Source organism: Tamandua tetradactyla, chromosome 2 (genome assembly GCF_023851605.1).
Source record: "Tamandua tetradactyla isolate mTamTet1 chromosome 2, mTamTet1.pri, whole genome shotgun sequence".
Classification (NCBI taxonomy): domain Eukaryota; kingdom Metazoa; phylum Chordata; class Mammalia; order Pilosa; family Myrmecophagidae; genus Tamandua; species Tamandua tetradactyla.
This window is the reverse complement of record NC_135328.1, coordinates 192,145,775-192,167,287: the sequence shown is the minus strand read 5'-3', so window position 1 is coordinate 192,167,287 and position 21,513 is coordinate 192,145,775. Positions and strand designations below refer to the sequence as shown.

The 21,513-nt window shown below is 38.3% G+C and overlaps 1 protein-coding gene and 1 non-coding gene across 2 annotated transcripts in view; both read right to left on the bottom strand.

Moving 5' to 3' along the window:
• The window catches only part of CSMD2 (CUB and Sushi multiple domains 2), a 609,437-nt gene that overhangs the window by 17,144 nt on the left and 570,780 nt on the right, over positions 1 to 21,513 (bottom strand). Inside the window, exons 60-64 of the mRNA XM_077150390.1 lie at positions 21,199 to 21,372; positions 18,559 to 18,732; positions 18,147 to 18,220; positions 16,398 to 16,509; positions 15,647 to 15,826 (exon numbers count right to left, since the gene is read on the bottom strand). Coding sequence (XP_077006505.1) covers positions 15,647 to 15,826; positions 16,398 to 16,509; positions 18,147 to 18,220; positions 18,559 to 18,732; positions 21,199 to 21,372 — 714 coding nt within the window. The remainder of the gene's footprint in view (positions 1 to 15,646; positions 15,827 to 16,397; positions 16,510 to 18,146; positions 18,221 to 18,558; positions 18,733 to 21,198; positions 21,373 to 21,513) is intronic.
• TRNAA-UGC (transfer RNA alanine (anticodon UGC)) lies at positions 20,388 to 20,458 on the bottom strand. Its single transcript has one exon. It is a non-coding gene; the product is annotated as a tRNA-Ala (tRNA).

The window sequence follows — 21,513 nt, the reverse complement described above, 5'->3', positions numbered from 1 at the left end:
CTGGAGCTGCTCCCTGCCCTGGCAACCTGTACTCTATTTTCTGTCTTAATGAGCTTTCATATTCTCTGATATTTTCTTTGTAGTTATCATGGGGCTTAAATCTAACATCTGGAATCTATAACAATCTCATTTACCAATTTCAATAGCATACACAAACTATATTTCTATACCCCTCTGTTTATACATTATGAGCCAAAAATCATTGACTTATCATTACATTTTATGCATTTGCCTTTTAGATCCTGTAGAAAGCAAAAAGTGGTTATGGACCAAAAATACAGCAGTATTGGTATTTATATTTATCCATGTTGTTATCATCATTGGTGATCTTTATTTCTTAATGTGCCTTCAATTAATTGTTTAGTGTTCTTTCCTTTCAACCTGCAGAACTCTCTTAAGCATCTCTTGGAGGCTGGTCTAGTGGTGACCTCAGCTTTTGTTTATCTGGGAATTTAAACATTTCTTCCTCATTCTTGAAAGAAAGTTTTGCCAGCTGTAGAATTCTTGGTTGAAAAATTTTTACTCTCAGCTTTAAATATGTCTTCCCTCTGCTTCTTGACTCCATGGTTTCTGATGAGAAATTAGCAGTTAATCTTACTGAAGCTCCCTTGAATGTGAGATGGTCCTCCTCTAATGTGGCTTTCAGAATTCTTTCTTTATCTTTGGCATTCGACAGTTTGATTATAATAAGTATGGCATGAGTCCATTTGGTTTTATCCTTTTTGGAGTTCATTTAGTATCTCAGATTTGTATATTCATGTCTTTCATTAAATTTGGAAAGTTATCAGCTATTATGTTTTTGAATATTTTCTCTGCCCCTTTCTCTGTCTTCTCCTTTTGAACTCCCACAATGCACATATTGGTACTCCTGATGGTGTTCAACAAGTTCCTCAGGCTCTATTCACCTTTCTTCATTCTCTCTTCTTTCTGCTTCTCAAAAATATGATTTCAATTGTCTTATCATCAAGTTCACTGATTCTTTCTTCTGCCAGCTCCAATCTGCTGTTGAACTCTCTAGGGAATTTTAAATTTCTGTCAGTGATGTCATCACCTCTGTTTGGTTCATTTCCATAATTTCCTCTTTTTATTACTATTTTCTTTGTGTTTAACTTTTGTTTCCCTGATTTCCATTAGTTTTTCTTGTCCATGTTTTCTTTATGCTCTTTGAGCATATTTAGGAACTTCTTTTTCGTATGCTGTATGGTGGGTTCACATTTCACTCTTTTCCTAGTGACTATTCTGTTATCACAGCACCATTTATGGATTTTTTTGGGGGGGATAGTACATGGGCCAGGAATCAAACCATAGCAGATGAAAATCCTACCACTGAACTATCCTTGCAGTAGGACCATTTTTTAAAGTCTTTGTTATGCCCCAAATATGGTCCTCCACACTGATGGTTTCTAAAGCTCTAATCTTTTTTGCCTAGGCCATTATTTCCTGTTTCTTTGCATGTTTTGTTATCTTTTGTTGAAACCTGGACATTTTGATATTTTAATATGTTGTTGATGGAATTTAGAGTCTGAGGCATCTGCTTCTTAAGCTTATATCCAGCTAGTGTTATGACAGAGCTTTCCTTGAATGCCAAGAGCTAACAACAACAACAAAATAAATAAAAAGGGAAAAAAAAGAAAACACACTTCCCAGATTTTGCAGATTGACCTGTGCAAATGCTCTCCTCTAGGATTTATCCATAGAATGAGTTTGTAGAATAGCTCCAGGCTATTCTAAGCAAAGGACCCTACCCCCTATCCTTCTGGCCATGTGTCTCAGTTGGGTATCTGTATGTGGCCCTGGGAATTTCCCATTTACACAGTGAGTAGTGCCTCCTCTTCCTTTATGTTCTAGTTTGCTAACTGCTGGAATGCAATATACCAGTAGTAAACAACTTTTTTAAAGGGGAATTTATTAAGTTGAAAGTTTGCAGTTCTAAGACCATGAAAATGTCCCAATTAAAGAAAGTCTACAGAAATGTTCAATCTAAGACATCCAGGAAAAGATACCATTGGTTTAGAAGGCCAATGATGTTCAAGGTTTCTCTCTCAGCTGGAAGGGCATATGGCAAAGTCTACTAGCTTTCTCTTCCGGCTTCTTGTTTCATGAAGCTCCCCCATGGGTGTTTTCCTTCTTTATCTCCAAAGGTCTCTGGCTGTGTGGGCTCTGTGGTTCTTTCCAAAACTGTTTTCTCTTGAAGGGCTCAGTGTGCAACCTCACCTTGAATGGGTGGAGGCACCTCCATGGAAATCATCTAATCAAAAGTTACTACCCACAATTGGGTGGGTCACATCTCCATGGAAACAATAAAAAACTTCCAGCCAGCAATACTGAATGAGGACTAAAGGACATGGCTTTTCTGAGGTCCACCACAGATTCAAACCAGCACACCTAGGAAACTATTTTCTCATTGTCCTAGGAACTATACTGTATATCCTACAGCAAACCATCCCTTGCCCCAGAAACATGACCTGACTGCTCTTCCCACAGCACTCTGTAGGCGAGCTCTGTGAACTACCTTCTACATGCAGGGCAAGTTCTGAGAAGGTGGGTTCCTCAGGTCGCCACCAGAGAAATTGGTCTAGACACACATGCTCCCAGTATGTGCAGAAGAGTTATTCTGTTCCCTTCAGAGCTGGGACAAGGGACCTAGATAGGAACATGGCTGGCTCAGTGTTGAGCTGGTGACAGGTGGAGAAGGGACCAGGCAGGCAATACAGGATCCTATAGTTTATTTATTTTTTATTATAGAAGTTGTAGGTTTACAGAAAAATCATGCAGAAAATACAGAGTTCCCATACATGCCCCTTCCCCATATTATTAATACCTTGCATTAATGTGATACATTTGTTAAAATTAATGAAAGAATATTACTTAATTGTACTATAAACTATAGTCCATGGTTTACATCAAGGTTCACTATTTGTGCTATATAATGCTATGTTTTTTTTAAAATTTATTCTAATAACATATATGTATAACTTAAAATTTCCTCCTTTTAACCACATTCAAATATATAATTCAGTGGTTCACAATGTTGTGCTACTATCACCACCATCCACAACCAAAAGTTTACCATAAATAGAAAATCTGTACAATTTAAGCATTAACTCTCCATTCCATACCCCAAGCCCAGCCCCTATAACTTATATTCCAGTTTCTGACTCTATGAAGTTTCTTATGCTTGTGATTTCATAGGTGTGAGATAATTGTCCCTTTATATATGGCTTATTTCACTTAGCATGATGCTTTTAAAGTTCCTCATGTTGTAGCATGCATCACAATGGAATAATATTCCATTGTTTGTATATACCACTTTTTTGTCTATCCATTCATTGGTTGATGGACATTTCAGTTGCTTCTACCTTTTGGTTAATGTAAATATTGGTGTGCAAATATCTGTTTGAGCCTTTGCTTTCAATTCTGTAATATATATATCCAGAAGTGGGATTGCAGGGTCATATGTTAATTTTATACTTAACTTTCTGAGGAACTATCAAACTGTTTTCCACAATGTGGCACCATTTTATATTCCCATCAACAATGAATGAGGGTTCATATTTCTCCATATCTTCTTAAATACTCATTATTTTCCAATTTTTCAATAGTAGTCATTCTAGTGGGTGTGAAATGGTATCTCACTATGGTTTTTATTTACAATGACAATGAACATCTTTTAAGATGCTTACTGGCCATTTGCTTATCTTCTTTTGAGAAATGCTGATTCCTGTCTTTTCCGCATTTTGTGTTGTTTGCTCTTTTCCTGGTTAAGTTGTATAAATTCTTTATGAATTTTAAAATTAAACTTTCTAAGATATATGGTTTCCAAATATTTTCTCCCATCCTGTAGCATGTCTTTTTACTTTCTTGATGAAGACCTTTGATGTAAAGAAGTTTAAAATTATGATTAAGTCCCATTTATCTAATTTTTTTTCTTCTGTTGCTCATGCTTTTGGTGTAAAGCTAAGAAACTATTTCCTAAAACAAGGTCCTGAAGATGTTCCTCATTTTTTTCTAGGAGTTTTATAGTTTTGGTTCTTTTATTTAGGTCTTTGATCCATTTTGAATTGATTTTTGTATATGGTTTGAAGTACACCTCTTGTTTTGCTTATGGTTATGTCAATTGACTTCAGGCAAGGGTGCCATGACAACTTAATGGGGAAAAATAGTGCTGGGACAATGGAGCATCCACATGCAAAAGAATGAAGTTGGATCCCCACCTAACACCATAAAGGTAAATGGAACAGAGACTTAAATGTAAGAGATAAAGCTATGCAATTATTAGAAAAAGAACATAAGTGTAAATATTCTTAACCTTGGATTAGGTGATGGTTTCTTAGACATGACACTAAAAGCACAAGCAACAAAAAAAGAATAATATATTTGACTTTATCAAAATAAAAACTTCTATGTTTCAAAGACTACCATCATGATAGTGTAAAAACAACCACCAAATGGGAAAAAATGTTTGCAAATTATAAAAGGACTTGTATCCTAGACATAAAAAACTCTTACAATGAAAAAATTAGAATGCAAATCACACAATTAAAAAGGAGAAAGACTTGAATAGACATTTCTCCAAAGAAGATATATCTTCTTTGAAAAGGAATTTGAGAAATTGGAATCCTCAAACATTGATGTATGAGGAATGTAAAATGGTGCAGTCACCTTGAAAAACAGTTTGGAAATTCCAAACATTCTATGTTTGAATTAAAGATAGAATTCTCATATGACTCAGCAATTACACTCCCAAGAGAATTGAAAATAATAAGTCCATATGAAAAGTTGTATATGAATGGTCTTGAAAGAACATTCTGCTTAATATCCAAAAAGTAGAAAAAACCCAACTGTCCATCAACAGATGAATAAACAAAATGTAATATATCTATACAATGAACTATTATCCATCCACAAAAACTATTCATGCTACAATATAGATGAGCCTTGAAAACATTATGCTAAGTGAAAGAAGCCAAACATAAAAGGCCACATATTGTATGGCTTCATTTATATGAAATGTCCAGAATAGTCAAATCCATAAAAATAGAAACTAGGTTAGTGGTTGCAGTGGGCTGGGGGAGGGCAATAGGGAATGACTGATAATGGGTATGGAGTTTCTTTTTGGGGTATGAAAATATTCAGCAATTAGATAGTGGTGGTGGATGTACCGTTCTATGAATATATTCAGAACCACTGCATTGTACACTTTAAAAGGGTGAATTTTATGTATATGAATTATATCTCAATAAAGATATTATTTAAAAAAATAAGTATTTGAAACAATACCAGTAACACCAATCTTGGAATTGGCCTCCAGTGGTCAAAGCTTGGCAAATACTTCTGGTTATGGAAAGGAATGCAGGGATCAAGGGATGGAATGGTTTCCTTTTGGGGAAAAGAACCCATGAAGGGGATGGGCTGGAGTAGAGGCCGGAGCCAGGTAATCACTCAGGATGCTCTTCCAGGAGGGTGGCAAGAGATGATGAGGTTTGCACAGGGCCAGTGAGGTGAGGACAGATGGGACAACTAATAGGAGGGAGGAGTATCCGGACTCGATGACTAGGTGGATCTGGAGGATGATGAGAGAGGGCAACTTTTTAAGGATAAAGGCCAAGTTGTGGACTGAGGAGCTGGATAGATTTATGGTGCCGTTTTTAAGGTTAGGATCATAGGAAGAAAAGTAAGCTTGGGGAAAAGATGTTAACGTTGTCTCTGGATACCTTCAGTAAGGGGAGTCAGATAATCACAGCTATGGCGCAGTCCTAGGCATTTTCTACCAAAAAAAAAAAAAAAGGGGTCTAAGGAGGTGTAGGAGGTTTCAGGAAGATTTGTTAAGGTTCTATGAAGTGAGGGAAGGAATCTTTTGGGATGTTCACATTAAATCTTCCCACCCATGAACTTGATATATCTTTTCATTTATTTAGGTGCTTTATGCCTTTCATAAAAGTTTTATAATTTTCTCCATAAAGGGCCTAGATACCTCTTGTTGGACTTATTCCTAAGAACATTATATTTCTCATTGCTACTGCAAATGATGTCTCTAAAATTTACATTTTGTTTTCAGTTTTCCTAATTATTAACATTTTACATTAGTGTGGTACTTTTTTTTATAATTGATGAAACAATAAGATTATAATGATATTGTAAACTATAGTCCACAGTTTATATTAGGTTTCATTCTTTGCATTGTACAGTTCTATGAGTTTTTAAAAAAACTTTCATACTGGTAAAATGTATGCAATCCAAAATTTCCCATTTTAACCACTTTAAAGTATGCAATTTTTCAGAGGTGTTAATTACATTCACAATTTTGTGTTACTGCCACTAAAAATTACATTTCTACACTTTGTTACTGACATATGGGAACATTGTGTATTGAATTTGCAGTCAGCAACTTTCCTGAACTCTCTTAATTATTCTAACAGTTTGCTAGATAGATTCTATTTGGTTTCCTACACAGACAATCGTGTTTTTTGCAAACAATCACGTTTTGCAAACAATGATAATCTTCCTTCCTTTATGGTTCTTACAGCTCTTGTTTCTTTCTCTTGTCTTATTGAGATAGGCCCAACAGTGCAGTGTTTAATAGAAGTGCTGATGGTGGGCATCCTTATTTTATTCCTGAATATAATGGAAAATTTTATAACATTTTACTGTAACATGCAATTAATTATAGGTTTTCTAGTATCATCCTTTTTCAGGTTAAAAGTTTAATAGTTCTCTCAATTGAAACATTTAAAAATGATCTATTTAAATATGAGTTGATTTATAAAAGACTATATAACAGGTATTTGATATAAAGCAAAACAATACCACAAACTCTAGTGAAACACCACCAGTCCCAAGATCTAGAACATTATCTATAATACATGTCAATGAATTGCCCCCCTAACCCATCCCTTGTTTCACCCTCAGAAGTAATCACTGTCCAGTCTCAGAAAAAGAACTTCACTTATAAAAGGGACTTTCTAGCCAGAGGGCCCCTCAGCTTCTTTTGCAGAACCCGATGTGGCAGCAAGATCCCCAGGCACGCAGGTACCGCACCCATCAGAAGGCACTGCACCCATCAGAAGATGACAAACAGCCAGATGGTCAAGACCTGTCCCTGCTTGATGACATTCTCCTCCTAGCATGGTTTTTCCTTTAAAAATACAGCTCTCAGAAAGGGAGCTGGAGCCATTTTCTTTCCTTTTGCTGGCAGGTTTCGCTGGCTCCCACCTGCCTTCTCCCACCTGCTTTCTCCCTTCAATAAATATGTTAAGCTTTGACTTGCTTTCCTGCATGGATTCCTTAACGACTCCATGCCTAACAATTACTACTTTGCTTTTCGTGTGTATCATTTTATCACATATGTTTGTGAGATTAAACTGTGTATTGTTTATTTTTTTTAGTTGTAGAACATATTTCAGAGTTTGACATGGGTTACAATTCCACAAGGTATTGTTTTTTTTTCATTATTGTGTATTTGTTTTGGAGCTGAAGGTTGAATCGTAATATATGCAGTCTTCCAGGAATTGCTTTTGTTCTCTCAACATTTTCTTTCTGTTATGCACATAACTATATTTCTTTTTTTTTTTTTTTTAATTTTTACTGGAGAAGTTGTGGGTTTCCAGAACAATCATGCATAAAATACAAGGTTCCCATAGACCACCCCACTATCAACACTTTGAATGGTGGGGGAACATTTGTTGGAACTGATGACAGCACTTTTTTTTATAATTGCACTATTTATTTTAACAGTAGTGACTTTTGTTACAATTGATGTAAGATTATTAAAAAAATACTATTAACTATCATCTATAGTTTACACATGGCGTTTTTTTAACCATATGCCACCCTATTATTAACACCTGTATTAGTATTGTACATTTGTTATAAACCATAAAAGAACATTCTCGTACTATTTACTATAGCCTATCATCTACAATGGTGTTCACTGTGCTATATAGTCCTACGTTTCATCTTTTAAATTTTTATTTGAGTAACATATGTGACCTGGTTTCCCCTTTTAATCGCATTCACCTATATGATTCCATGCTGTTAATTACACTCACACTAATGTGCTACCATCACCATCATCCATTTCCAAATCTTTTCAATCAACCTAAATAGAAATTCTGTACAAATTAAGCATCAACTCCCCATTCTCTAATCCCAATCTATCCCCTGGTAATCCATATTCTAGATTCTAACCCTATGCATTTGCTTATTATAACCAGTTAATATCAGTGAGATCATACGATATTTGTCCCTTTGTGTCTGGCTCATTTCATTATACTATCAGCATACTTTTCTCAAGTTTCATTTATGTTGTTTCATGCATCAGGATTTCATTTTTATAGCTGAATAATACTCCATGGTATGTATATACCACATTTTGTTTATTCATTCATTGGCTGAAGGACACTTCAGTTGCTTCCATCTTTTGGCAACTGTGAAAAATGCTGCTATGAACATTGTTATGCAAATATCTGTTCAAGATCCTGCTTTCAATTCTTCTGGGTGTATATCTAGTAGTGGGGTTGCTGGGTCATATGGTAATTCTGTACTTAGCTTCCTGAGGAACAGCCAAACTGTCTTCCACAACAGTTGCATTTCTTTTAGCAATGTTTTATAGTTTTCCGTGTATAAGTCCTTTACATTCTTGGTTAAATTTATTCCTAGATATTTGATTCTTTTAGTTGCTATTGTAAATGGAATTGTTTTCTTGATTTCCTCAGATTTCTCAGTGCTAGTGTATTGAAATACTCTGCTTTTTGCCATGTTGATCTTGACTACTGCCACTGCTGAACTCACTTATTAGCTCTACTGGCTTTGTTGTAGATTTTTTGGGAGCATATCATCTACAAATAGTGAAAGTTTTATTTCTTCCTTTCCAATTTTGGATGCTTTTAATTTTTTTTTCTTGCCTAACGGCTCTGGCTAGAACATCCAGCACAATGGTGAATAACAGTGATCACAGTGGGCAACCTCATCTTGTTCCAGATGTTAGAGGGAAAACTTTCATTCTTTCACCATGGAATATGATGCTAGCTGGGGTTTTTTCACAAATGCTCTTTATCGTGTTGAGGAAGTTTCTTTCTATTCCTTGTTTGTTGAGCTTTTTTGTGTGTGTATGAGGCTCTTTTACCTCTTTGGATATTCTGCTTGGGGGAGCCCAGTAGGGTCAATCCAGAAAGGTGGGTCACTCCACAAAAGTCTGTTTTGCATTTAGATGGTCCAGCTGACAGTAATTGGATGGAGTTCTAGCACACTACCTACTTGGCAGTGGCCATGGTCTTTCTTTTTTTCCTTTTATCCTTCCCAGGGCCCTTTTGTATACACCACTTCTTGATGGCTTGTGTTCTACCCTGGGTCTCTGTGGACTTGGGTCCCTGTGCCTGGATATCTGGGGATCTAACTCATTGCTGTAAGCTGCTTACAGTTTGTGTCCCTGGTGGGAGGGACAGATTTGGGCTGCTTGCTGCCTCTGATCAATTCCCCAAGCCGCAAAGAACTGAGTGAGATGGAGGGAAGAGGATCGGTGTGTCAAGATGGAGGTTTCTTCCCTGATATTTTTTTCTTTCCTCATTCAGCATTTGTGGGGTCCTTCTCCAGTCTCCACCATTGTGGTAGTTAGGTTCAGGTGTCAACCTGGCCAGGTGAAGGTGTCTAGTTCTACTGCGGACATGAGCCAATGGCATGTGAACCTCATCTGTTCCTGATTTCATCTGCAGTCCCTAAGAGGTGTGCCTGCTGCAATGAATGATGTTTGATTTAATTGGCTGGTGCTTAAATGAGAGAGCTCAATGTAGCACAGCCAAGCACTCAGCATACCTCATCTCAGCACTCGCAACTCAGCCCAGGCCTTTGGAGGTGCAGAAAAGAATCACCCTGGGGAAAGTTGGTGGAACCCAGCGGCTGGAGAGAAGGCCAGCAGAGATCACCCTGTGCCTTCCTGCATAAGAAAGAACGTCAGTTGAAAGCTGCCTTTCCTCTGAAGAACTAATGAAATAAATCCACTTTTATTAAAAGCCAATCCATCTCTGGTGGTTGCATTCCGGCAGCTAGCAAACTAGAACAACCATCTTCCAGAATTCTAATCAAGTGGGATTTGTCTTTTCATTTGCAGAATCTCTGAGGTGTTTTTTTCCAGGAGATGTCTTATGTCACCATGTTGATAATGTCACCTCTCACATAAGCACATTTCACCTCTTTTTATCACATTTTATTACATTGTATGAATATATCACAAGTAAAAACCCATTTCCATCAATGGGTTGCTTCTAATTTTTTTGCTATATGAACTATACTTCAGTGAACATTCATGTATGTATGTGCATGTCTTCCGGTGAACACCAGGGATGAAATCAATGGGGTTTTGGGCATGTATATGTTAAATTTTACAAGATAATGCCAAATTGGTTGTACTAATGTATACTCTCACCAGGTAAGAAGATAAGATTCCATCTTCTCTAACACTTGGTAATTTTCAGACTTCCTAATTTTTCCATCTAGTTGGCAAAAATGGAAACTAATGTTGACCTTTATTTGCTTTTCCCTGATTGTTAATAAAATTGGGCATCTTTTCACATTTATTGCCACATAGGATTTCTCTTTTCTGAAATTCTATTTCAAATAATTTTACTCATTTTCTGTTTGTTTGTCTTTATTCTTATTAATATGTATGAGTTCTTTATATAGTCTTGTTGATTATATGCATGTTGGCTATGTCTTTCTTCTTTTTCGCCTTCATTTAATTTTTTCTTGGGAAAATTTTAGTAATTTATATAATTGTTAGAAAATTGATCATTTCAATCCAAGTTCTTCATGGTGTCTTCTTATTTTAAGTCTTGACTGTATCTGTACTTCTGCCCCTCTTTTCATTCAGAATATTATCTTTTGTCTTTTTTCTGCAGCAATAATGAAAGAGGTGTTTGTGTAATTTGCCTTTTCAAAGAACTAGCTTTGGGGTCTGTTGGTTCTTTTGATTGTTTGTTTAATGTTTTACTAATTTCTGTTCTTCCTCATTTGCTACTTCAAGAATTAGTAAACCTACACTTAACTCAGTAATTTTCAGTGTTTTCTACTATATGCTTTTAAGATGTAGACCTTTCAGTGACCACTCTTTATGGATCCTGCAAATTTTGATATGTAGTGTTTTTGTTGCTGGTGAGTTCTAACTATTTTTAACTTCTCTTGCAGTTTCTTCTTTGACTTATGACTTATTTAGATGTTTTTCCATTTCCAAAAGTGTGGTTTTTCTTCTTTTTCTCTTTTATTAAGCTATAAAATTATTATTATTTTTTCCTACCAAATATCAGTGCACTGCAGTTGGAGAACATGCTCAGTATGAAATTAATTCTTCAGAATTTCTAATACTTGCCCAGGAGAATCTATTGTTTAATGAAAGGAGGAAGGGCTCTCTTTCTGTTCTTTTAATTAAAATTTTATTGACCAAACTGATATAAACAGTTTAAGAAATTGAACAGAATGACAATATTATCATGAAAAGCAACCCTTCTTTTGTTTTCCCTCTCCCAATTTCTGCTGTCTAGGAGGATTTGCTCTCAATTCTTTTATCCATAATTGTTGAATTTCCAAAATACAGTATTTTTCTGCAATATCCTGATTTCCAACCTTATTGACTTCTTACAAGCTAAGGAATTTTAGGATTTGATTTTCTTACATCCTGCCGCCTTTTGCCCCTTCCCCTCCCTCTATTGTTCCTATGGTGTTACATTGCACTTTTTTTTGTTTCATAAGTATTTGTGATTACATACTGATGACAGTATAAATGTTATTATTCATAGCTAGACCCTGTAGTATATCATGCTTCTTTTTTCAACTTCTTTTTCCCTGGAGTTTGTAACTGCCTTTTGAAAAAATGTTACTTGGTGTCTTATGATCTATCATAGTTCAGACTCAATCTCTCTTCCAAGACTGCAAATGTCCTCTCAATACCAGAAAGTATATCTATTTGGTGATATTCCTCTTGCAGCCCTCCCTTCCTACTTCAGTCAGAACTGTCTGCCCTAAGTATTTGGTCCACATCTATTATTCTGTGACTTCCCTTCATTGTTTTCAAAGCAACCCTATAATCTCTCTTCTGTGCTGGAGTTCTGTTTCTGGATCCATAGCTTCCTCTTACTTTATTCTGTTTCTGGATCCATAGCTTCCTCTTACTTTGGGGCAACACAGCCCCAAATAAGGCAATGGTGCTTTTGTAAAATGGTGCATGGGTGATAAAAATATTTCAGGACTTCTCTTTCTGAAAATATCTTCATTTTATCCTTATACTTGATTGATAGTTTGCTAGTTTTCAATTCCAGGTTGGAGATCATTTCCCTCTAGAATTCTGAGGATAGTGCTCCAATTTCTTTAGGATTCCGGTACTGTTGCTGGAGTCCAGTGCCTTTCTGATTCCCCACATCTGCAGAGACAACTAATTATCCACAAAAATCCATCCTTTCCATCTTTTATAGTAGCAGAGTGGCAGCTAGGAACACGCTTGTCCAGGACTAAGTTTCCCAGCCCCCCTTGCAGCTAGGTATAGCCATAGACAAAGTTTTAATAGAAATTATGAGCACCATTTCCAGTCTTGACCCTAAAATTATTGCCTATGTCCTCCTTTGTGCTCCTTCTCCTTCCTAGGAGGTAGAACTCGGATTACCTGCAATCTAGGACCAAATAATTAGACAAGGAAAATTCCATTGGGGATGACTGAGAAACAAGATGAAAGGAACTCTGGTCCCTGAATGACCTTGAGAAACAGAGTAGCCTGCCTTTCTGTCCAGGATGCTATATGGCAGTTAAATAAACTTTGTTCTCTAAGCCATTATATTGTTGGGTAACTTTGGTAGTTTAGCCTTTTACTTTAACTATTTTCCTACTATCCCTTGTATGTAAACTGTTTTGTACCTTTCTGTAGCTTTTTGGGTTGATGTGCCTTTGGTGGTTTTGTTTTTGTTTTTGTAACTTATCAGGTTGGGAGATACAGTGGCACTTTCAGTATGAAAAACTCAAATCTTTTATTTCTGGAAAGTCTTCACATATTATTTTTTTGATACGCTCCTCCTTATTAGTCGGATGTTGAATCTCCTGGTTTGATCTTTCTTTTTCTTTCTCCTTTTATTTATTTATTTATTTATTTATTTATTTTTTGACTCTTATTTTCATTCCTTTACTTTTTTGTTCTATTTGCTATGAGATTTCTTTGACTTTATCTTCTCAGTGAAGGTTCTAGAATAGCCACTTGAATTTTTCTTAGAGATGCCAATTCTCCAGTAAAATTCTTACAACTATTCTTCTATTTTGCTTATATTAGAGTCATTTTTAGCTAACATCAAAGACACGTACGGATTTATTTCTTTTGTCTGTTTTCTTCCTTGTTTTTCCATTATGTAGTCCTGTTTTTTGGCATGCCAAGCGGTTACGACTGACTGCCAAACATCGTCTATAACACATTTATAGGAGATTTGGATGATTTTGTGGGAGTTCTGAATGCTGTAATCTTCTTACAGTGAGGATTCATCCATCCCTCCCCTAAGCAGATAGTTCTAGGTTGACAATTATTTCATCTCAGTGTTTTGAAGGCCTTTTCCCCTGGTTTTCATGGTTGCTAAGGCTACCCAGGTCAATTTTTTTTTTATTATTAATTTTTGTCACATTTTGTTTTGAGTCCATATTTTATTCATTTTATAATTAAATTCTGCTGAGTTTTTTTGGTCCATTTTTCTCATTTATTTTATTTCTTGCTCTTGTTCAAGGGCTTATTTTCTCATGTGTTTTGCAATTTAGGATTTGGAACTTATTTTCCAGTCGTTAACTGGGAACTTTTTGAAGCATTAAAAATGTAGCCTCCAGAAAAGATGGCATAGTACAGCATGTAACAAACTAAGGACAACTTTATTTCTTGGCTTGGGATATTGTGGAACATTCAGCAGTGTTACAACAAACCCTCCAATCACATAAAGTAGGCTCATAGTTATAAATTCCCAAAGGAGACTTTTTGACCCCAGAATTCAGGTTAAAAAGACAAATGCCCACTTTGTCTCCCTTTTCTGGAAAGCACTGTTTCATTGAGGGCTCGCTCTTTGAGGGTTCTGGCTTTATGTGGAGTCTCTGTTTGAAGCTCCATGTTTCAAGGCCCAAGGCTTTGTCTCATCTCACCCTGTGGGCTGTTAAAGGTAAGGCTCCAGGTCATGGAGATTGGCAAATGCCGTGGTAGCAGCTTTAGCTTCACTGATGTCTAACCACTCAGATTTTCGGTTTCTTCTTTGCTTTAGGCCTTGTTGGCCCCTAAAGATTTCCCTTACATTTCTGAGAACTAAGCTAAGTATTTAACAATGTTTGTCATATTTTACTCAACATTTCTAGGTAACCAGAGAGCTGTATAACATCATCTGCAAAACTGCCAAAGATGAAAGTCCTTGGCTAGGTATATAACATTTTCATTGTTGTTATTGTATATTTATATGTTTGGAGTAGGGAAAAGTGCCACACCAGCTTAGTCGGCGATGCTGCTGGCCCACCTCTACTGTTATTATTAGTTTCATATTTTTCTTTAAATTAAATTACATTTTAAAACTTAATAAATATACTTTAAAAAAGAAAACTTTATATAACTGCTAATGTGGAAAACAAATACTCTTTTCCATAAATGAAATAAATTTATACTAATTCATACAATAGAAATAAAGGATATTGTTCTATTCTAGCTCTGAGAAAGGCCCTGAACCTGAAGCCTGGTTTCTCTTTGTTTGAGGGATAGTGTAGCAAAGTGGCTGAAAGCATGGATTCTGAAGTTAGACTGTCAAATCTTAGCACTTCCGCTTACCAGCTTGGGCATGTTATTTCACCTCTCAGTGCCTCAGTTTACTCATATATTAAATGGAGATAAATAGCATCTGCCTCATAGGATTACTGAGGGAATTAAATGAGTTAATACATCTAAGTGCTTAGAACAATGCTGGGTATTTGGGAAGATCAGCACCTGTAAGAGAGGGTCTAAAACCATCCTATTACCAAGTTGATCCTTTATCCTTGCTGGACAAATTCTTCACATAAACTTCTCCAGGAAGTCTTCTCTGATTGCCCCCACCCCCGCTTCCTCTACATTCCCAAGGCATTCAGTGCATTGTTATGTTCCTCAAGGTACCTTAATATCTGATGATGTGTCTGTCTTCAGCATATGAATGTGAGTTCCTTTAGAGCAGGGTACAAACCTATCACCTCCATATGCCCTGTGCCCAGCAGTGTCACGGCTCAGTGATAATGCTCAATAAATGGAGAACAGATGAATTCAGGAGAGAAGGAGGGAAGTCTGGTATGTCTTATAACCCGAAAGGATTTGTGGGTGAGTGCTATTGTATCAGTTTTAATATGTGTAATAAGTTATTTCACTTCGGTGGAATAGAACTTTTCTCTGCCTTATGCATAAACCTATAAGAGTGTATTTAAGCTCAAGCAGAAAGTTGCAAAATAAAACGTGGGATGACTCTAATACGGGCCTCTTTAGACTCTCTTTGTTTATTCTCCTGCAGATTCAACACTTCAGAAAATCAGAAGCAAGATCTATATTTCTTCAGTCTTTGACTCTCCTTAAGCTCAAACTGAATCGTCACCCTTGGCCTCCTGCCCTGGAGAGGCTCACCTAATTGGGTACACTCACCAAGGCAGATGGGTGGTTTGCCTGTCCAGCTGCCATCTGTTTTGCAGGTACGGTGCTCAGAGCCCCCCTTGAGGGTGAAGCCCTCCTGGCAGGAATAGATGAGAGTATAGCCCATTGTGGGCAAGTCCAGGGCCCCGACATTGGCATGGGTTGGTATCTCTGGCTGCTTGCAGTGATGGGCTGGATGAGAAGAAAGACATTATAGGACCTGGGGAGATTAGGGTCTTCAGGAGACCTTTTTGTCCATTCCTCTATTCCTACAGGAACCATCTTTATATCCCTTCTAGGCCCCTTTCATGCCCAGCCTTCCCCTCCCCATTCTCCATCCTCTCCTACCCCAGTCTTAATGACCATAGGAATGGCCAAGATGGAGATAATGTGGGCATTGGCTGGGAGAATCCAAGCCAGCAACACTTTTCCAGATGGAAGAAGGAGTAATTATGGTCAGAAGCCTGATACCTCCACCCTGTCATCTGGTCTTCACCTGGCCTTGTACTACTTTTTGCTGCCAAAGGCAAATTCTTCTTTTTTTTCTTTGCTATACGAATTACCTTCAAATATCAGAAAGGCTTGTATGGAAGGGGAATTAAATGTCTTCTATGAGGCTCCAAGGGACCAATATTGGTCCAAATGGGAAGCTATGAGCTCCCTGACATTCAGAGCATTCAAGCATGCACTGAATGACCAGCTGGGGGAGGTGATACGTTGCTAAGGGGAGTTTTCTTGGGCTGTAGGTGAAGTCTGCACTCACGGATGCAGTCAGGTGGGGTTCCACTCCATGTCAGGTTGGGAAGGCAAGTCCTGGTGGTGGACCCCTGAAGCAGGTAACCTTTTTGACAACGGAAGAGCACGGTGCTTCCAACCTACAGCAAGGACAGAAGGTCCCATCATCATCCTCTATAAAGCAATACTCCATACTCCTGTCACTTATGACTTACACGTGACCCAACTCCTACATACAGGTGCTTCTGCCTGGATCACCCTTCTCCACCTGGCTAAATCTTATTTCTCCCTTAAGGCAGCTTATATCACACCTCTTCTACAAGGCCTCATCCATTCCCCTGAGCTATATCGGTGTTCTTCTGAAACATATTGCACCCTGCTCTGGTGGACAGAATGCCTGATTAAGAATCAAAAACCCTAGATCTGAGGTCTGGTTTCTGCATTTAATCACTGAAGGATAAGCCACACTGAAACTCTCTAAAGTATAGTCTTCCTATGTATGAAGGGGTGATGACCATCCCTGCCACAATTGCTCTGGAATGTTGTGATGCTCAAATGGGATTATGGATTCAAAAGCTTTTTGTAAAATGAGAAGAAATGTACAAAATAAAGTGATTTGTTGCATGTGTCTCTTTCTTCCATGGACATATAAATTCATAGATGTTAGGAGGCTTGTCTTATTTATAGGCATATCCTTGTGCTTTGTAAACCTCTTTTGAATAGAATTATCACCATCCCTCAGTCTCTTCCTCTGTTCAGTTGTTTACCCCACCCTCACCTCCACTAGTCTCTCACTGTCCCTTTCTACACTGCTACAACCACTAGCTCCATCTCTCCTTCTTCAATCCATTTTGCATGTTACCGGATTGATGTCCTGAACTGCAAATTGGATCATACTTCTCCCCTGCGCAAAAAACACACTCGTGCTTTTTGGCTCTTGGATAAAATTCAAACACAAAATGAAACCCTAATTTCCACTCCTTTTCTCCTAATGCACTTATTTCTCTCCTGGACTTCATCCATTCAGCAAGTGGCAACATTATGCACCCAGATGTGCAAACCGAAGACCTCAAGTCCATCCTTGATTTCCTTCTTTCCTTCAACCCCTCAATCCAATCCATCTCTTGGTTCTACCTACAAAATATATGCTGAGCCCTTCACTTCTCTCTATTTCCACTGTGACTCCCTTGTCCAATCTCATCTTAATCTGTCACATGAGCCACTCAATAATGTCCTGCATGTCTAAGTGTTTCTACTCATCCCCTCTAGTCTAGTCTCTATTCAGCAGCCTGAATCATGATGACCCCCCTTCAAACGGCATCTCATGCATTCAGAATAAAATCCACAAGACTTATATGACCTGAAGGCCCTACATGACCCAGCACATGCTTTCCTCTTTTCAGAAATCAATATGATACAAGCCAAATAACCTTGCTTGCACTATCCTGTGTGAACCCTGTGTCTATGAATAGAACAGGGATGCCAATTGTAATGCACAAATAAATGTCCTGCCCAAACTACATAAGATTGCTGAGAAATGTTTTAGAACTACACATGATCTGTCTTTCCTCATCAGCTTCTCTGATTGATGTAAACATCCTTCTGCTTCTGAAGAGTGCTCCTTTCTGCAGCACTTTGTTTTTCCAGCTTCCGTGGTCTTGCTCTCCCCCTAGTTATAGCCAGTGGTGTCCCAAGCAAGGTCTCTGGGGCCCTGGCTGCTGACAGTGATAACAGGGGACGGGAGGCAGGAAAACCCGATCTTGGCTGACCTCATTACCTGGTAGCCCTGGGAATTGTTCTGTATCCCAAACTGCGGCACGCCAGGATCTGCACACATGGTCAGTGTTGGGTCTGGATTGCCACAACAAAGAAACACACCACATGGTAAATGAAACTTCACTGCCTTGACTCACTCTGAGAAGTAGATATAGGCAAGAAGATAGAAGCACATCTTGACTTCCCTGTCTTGTGGTTTCTCCACCCGAATCATAACCCCAGCTGATTACTCACTTCCCCATAGCACTTTAGATATGATGATTTCACATCCCACTTTAAGAAGCTCAGAGGAGAACTTGTCTCCTCTTGAGATGAGATCAGTGAAGACAGAGGAAGGGAAAGAAATGTCTGTTTCAGGCACCCCAAAATGTTGCCCACCAGCTGGATATTCTCTACCCCAGATCACCTCTCACCTATGCAACTGGGTTGGGTGCCACTCCATGTCCCATCTGACTGGCAAAACCTTCGTGGAGAGCCCACCAGCACCAGAGGGGGCTGACAGGAGTAAGAGACAGATGACCTGTAGGAGAAGCCTCGATCTTCTCTCCTTCCATGGGGTGGGACGCCAGGATCTCCACAGAACACGGCTGGGAAGACAAAGGTTTTGAATAAATCAAGTTCAAGCATCTCTCTAGAACCCAGTCTACAAAATCTCCCCCTGCCCTGTCCCCATTCTTTGTTCTTCCTATTGCTTTCTTTCTGATTACTCTTGACTCTGGAAGCTGGGGCAGCTACCTCTATATACTAACATGCACCTTTATGCTGCTGCTGCTGCTATATGTTTCTTCTCTTTTCCACACTCAAAATGCTTATTAATAATCATACAAATAATGGAGTAACATTACAGGAAGTTCAAAAAAATTGAGAAAAAATAAACTACCATCCACTATCTAAAGCAATTTTTCATTTTCATTCCTTCCTAATCTTTGTTCAGTTGGATATAAACTTGTTCATGGTTGCAAGCCAAATGTCCATGTGCTTGCGAATCTTACTTTGCTCCCTTAATATTATCATGGAAACATTTTCTATATTTATAATGTTATCATTTATTTGCTACATAGTTTTGCAATGAGAAGTTGTACCATGATAACATTATATCAAAACCTTTATTTTAGGTATTTTCTGTTATTACAAAGTTACGTATGGCTTCTTCTTTCACTTGCATTATTTTCTTAGGAGAATTTTCTAGGTTTGAGCATGCTCACAGTTTTTGATGTGTATCGCCAAAGTTCCTTTCAAAGGGTGCCTATTCATACTGCAGTGGGGAGTGTATGAGTGTGCCCATTTCACTCAGGTTATGCTAACATCAGGTGTATTATTAAAAGCTGACTAATGACTAAGGAAAAGTTCCCCAAAACATGATATCAAGCATGCAGAATACATTATTTCTGCTATGTTATGCTCTAATGTGCGCGCGTGTGTGTATTGCAAAATAAAATGGAAGCTGAATTTTGAGATTATAGCCTGGAAGCTAGGAGTTAACAAATAAGAAGACAATTAAAGACCGAGCTGACCAGAAATTACCATTTGCAGGGAGAGATAACTCATCCAAATGAGAAATACAAATGGTTAACAAAAAAGGATGAGCTCAGCCTTGCTAGTAAACAATGAGATGCCAGCTAAAATGATGTGTTATCTTTTTAAACTCCTCAGACTGGTAAATATCTAGAAAAATTGGAGAAATCCATTGTTGATGATGGTGTGAGTTAAAAAATGTTCTGATAAGCTGCTGGTGGGATGTAAATTGGGATGCTCTTTCTAGAAGACAGTTTGGCAACATGTGCCAAGAAGTACAGAATGCCTGCTCTTTGAACTAGCATTCTCACTTCTAGGACATTATCACAAGAGTAATGAAGGGCAATTTTAAGAATATTTATTTCAGAACTGCTTCTGAAAAGAGTGAATTGGGGACAACCTAAAATTACCAGTAGAAGAAGATTAAACAAGTTGTATTGCCTTGAACAATGGAATTCTTTAAAGCTATTAAAAATGATGATGTGTGAATCAATTTGTATCAATGAAGAAAGGTGCTAATGGCAAATCAATGGCTGAAGTTACAAGTTTTGAAACTGTATATACAGCATGATCTGACACCATTTCTAGAAAACTGTATACATATTGCAATATATGCAAAATGCCTAATGATTGATGTGGAAGCATAATTAAAAGCTTAACCATTCAGATGATTTTTACTTCCTTTTCTGTATTTTTAGGTAGAGAACACATATTTTGGGGGTGGTAGTGCATGGTCTGGGAATTGAACCCAGGTCTCCTGCATGCAAGGCAAGCATTCTACCACCGAACCACCCATGCACCCGATAACACATTTTTTGTGTGTGTGATGATCAGTTCATTGTCAAAAATTAATATAACTAGGGGTACATGGGCTCTATTCTCTGCTGAATTTCCCCAAATTCAAACCAAAACATTTTTAGAAGTACCAAGAGTACATTGATAGTTTTCTGTAGAAATAGAGTAGAAAGAAAAATAGTTCTTACTGCCTGCCCAAAGCATGGGCACAGAGAAAGTCATACAGAGCCCATTAATGGGTTGTGACAAGAATAAGTGACCCAGAACTTGATACTCTGAGGGCCTTAGTAGGAGAAACCCAAAATGGGTTTGGGGCTCCTCTGGGCACAATTGGGCCCGATGGATTAGAAATACTTCTTTGAACAGAAAACCATGGGTCTCCCAGAAGTCTTTTCTCTGTAGGGCATTTTCCATGAAGACAGGGCACATTTCCAGCACTGGACACCCTAAGATCTTTCGGTGCTATCCGATCCAGTTAACAACCCTCAGGTTAAGACAACCTTCAGGTATTTCTGGCTTAATTTCTTTCCTCTATGGCTGGGGACAGTGTCTATAGCCAGGGCTCAATTAAGACGTTCTCGTTTTCTTCCTTTAAACTTCCTTTCTCTTTTACTAGTGTCTTTGACAAAGCTCTTTTGGAGAGGGGACTACCTATCCCAAGTCTTCCAGTGGCATAACTCTGAGCAGGGGAAGGGAAGGATCCATCAGATGGGATGCACCAGAAACCCTTGTCAGCAACTTACGGAAACACTGAGGCAGCTCCCCGGTCCAGGATCCGTTTCCTTCACAGGTGAGCACCGCAGGCAAGGAGAGCTGGTACCCCTCCAGACAGGCATAAGTCACGCTTGAGCCCCACATGAAGTCAGACCCCACCACTTTCCCATTGGGGATGAGCTGAGGTGGCTTGCACATGATAGCTGGGGGAGACCAAAGCAGGCTGAGTTCTGGTGTTGTCCTGGAGAAACTATCCCCGGTCATCAGCACTGACATTGCTGGCTACCCTGCATGTGCCGGGAATCCGGGCTAAACAGGAAGGACCAAAAACCACCCCCTCTTAC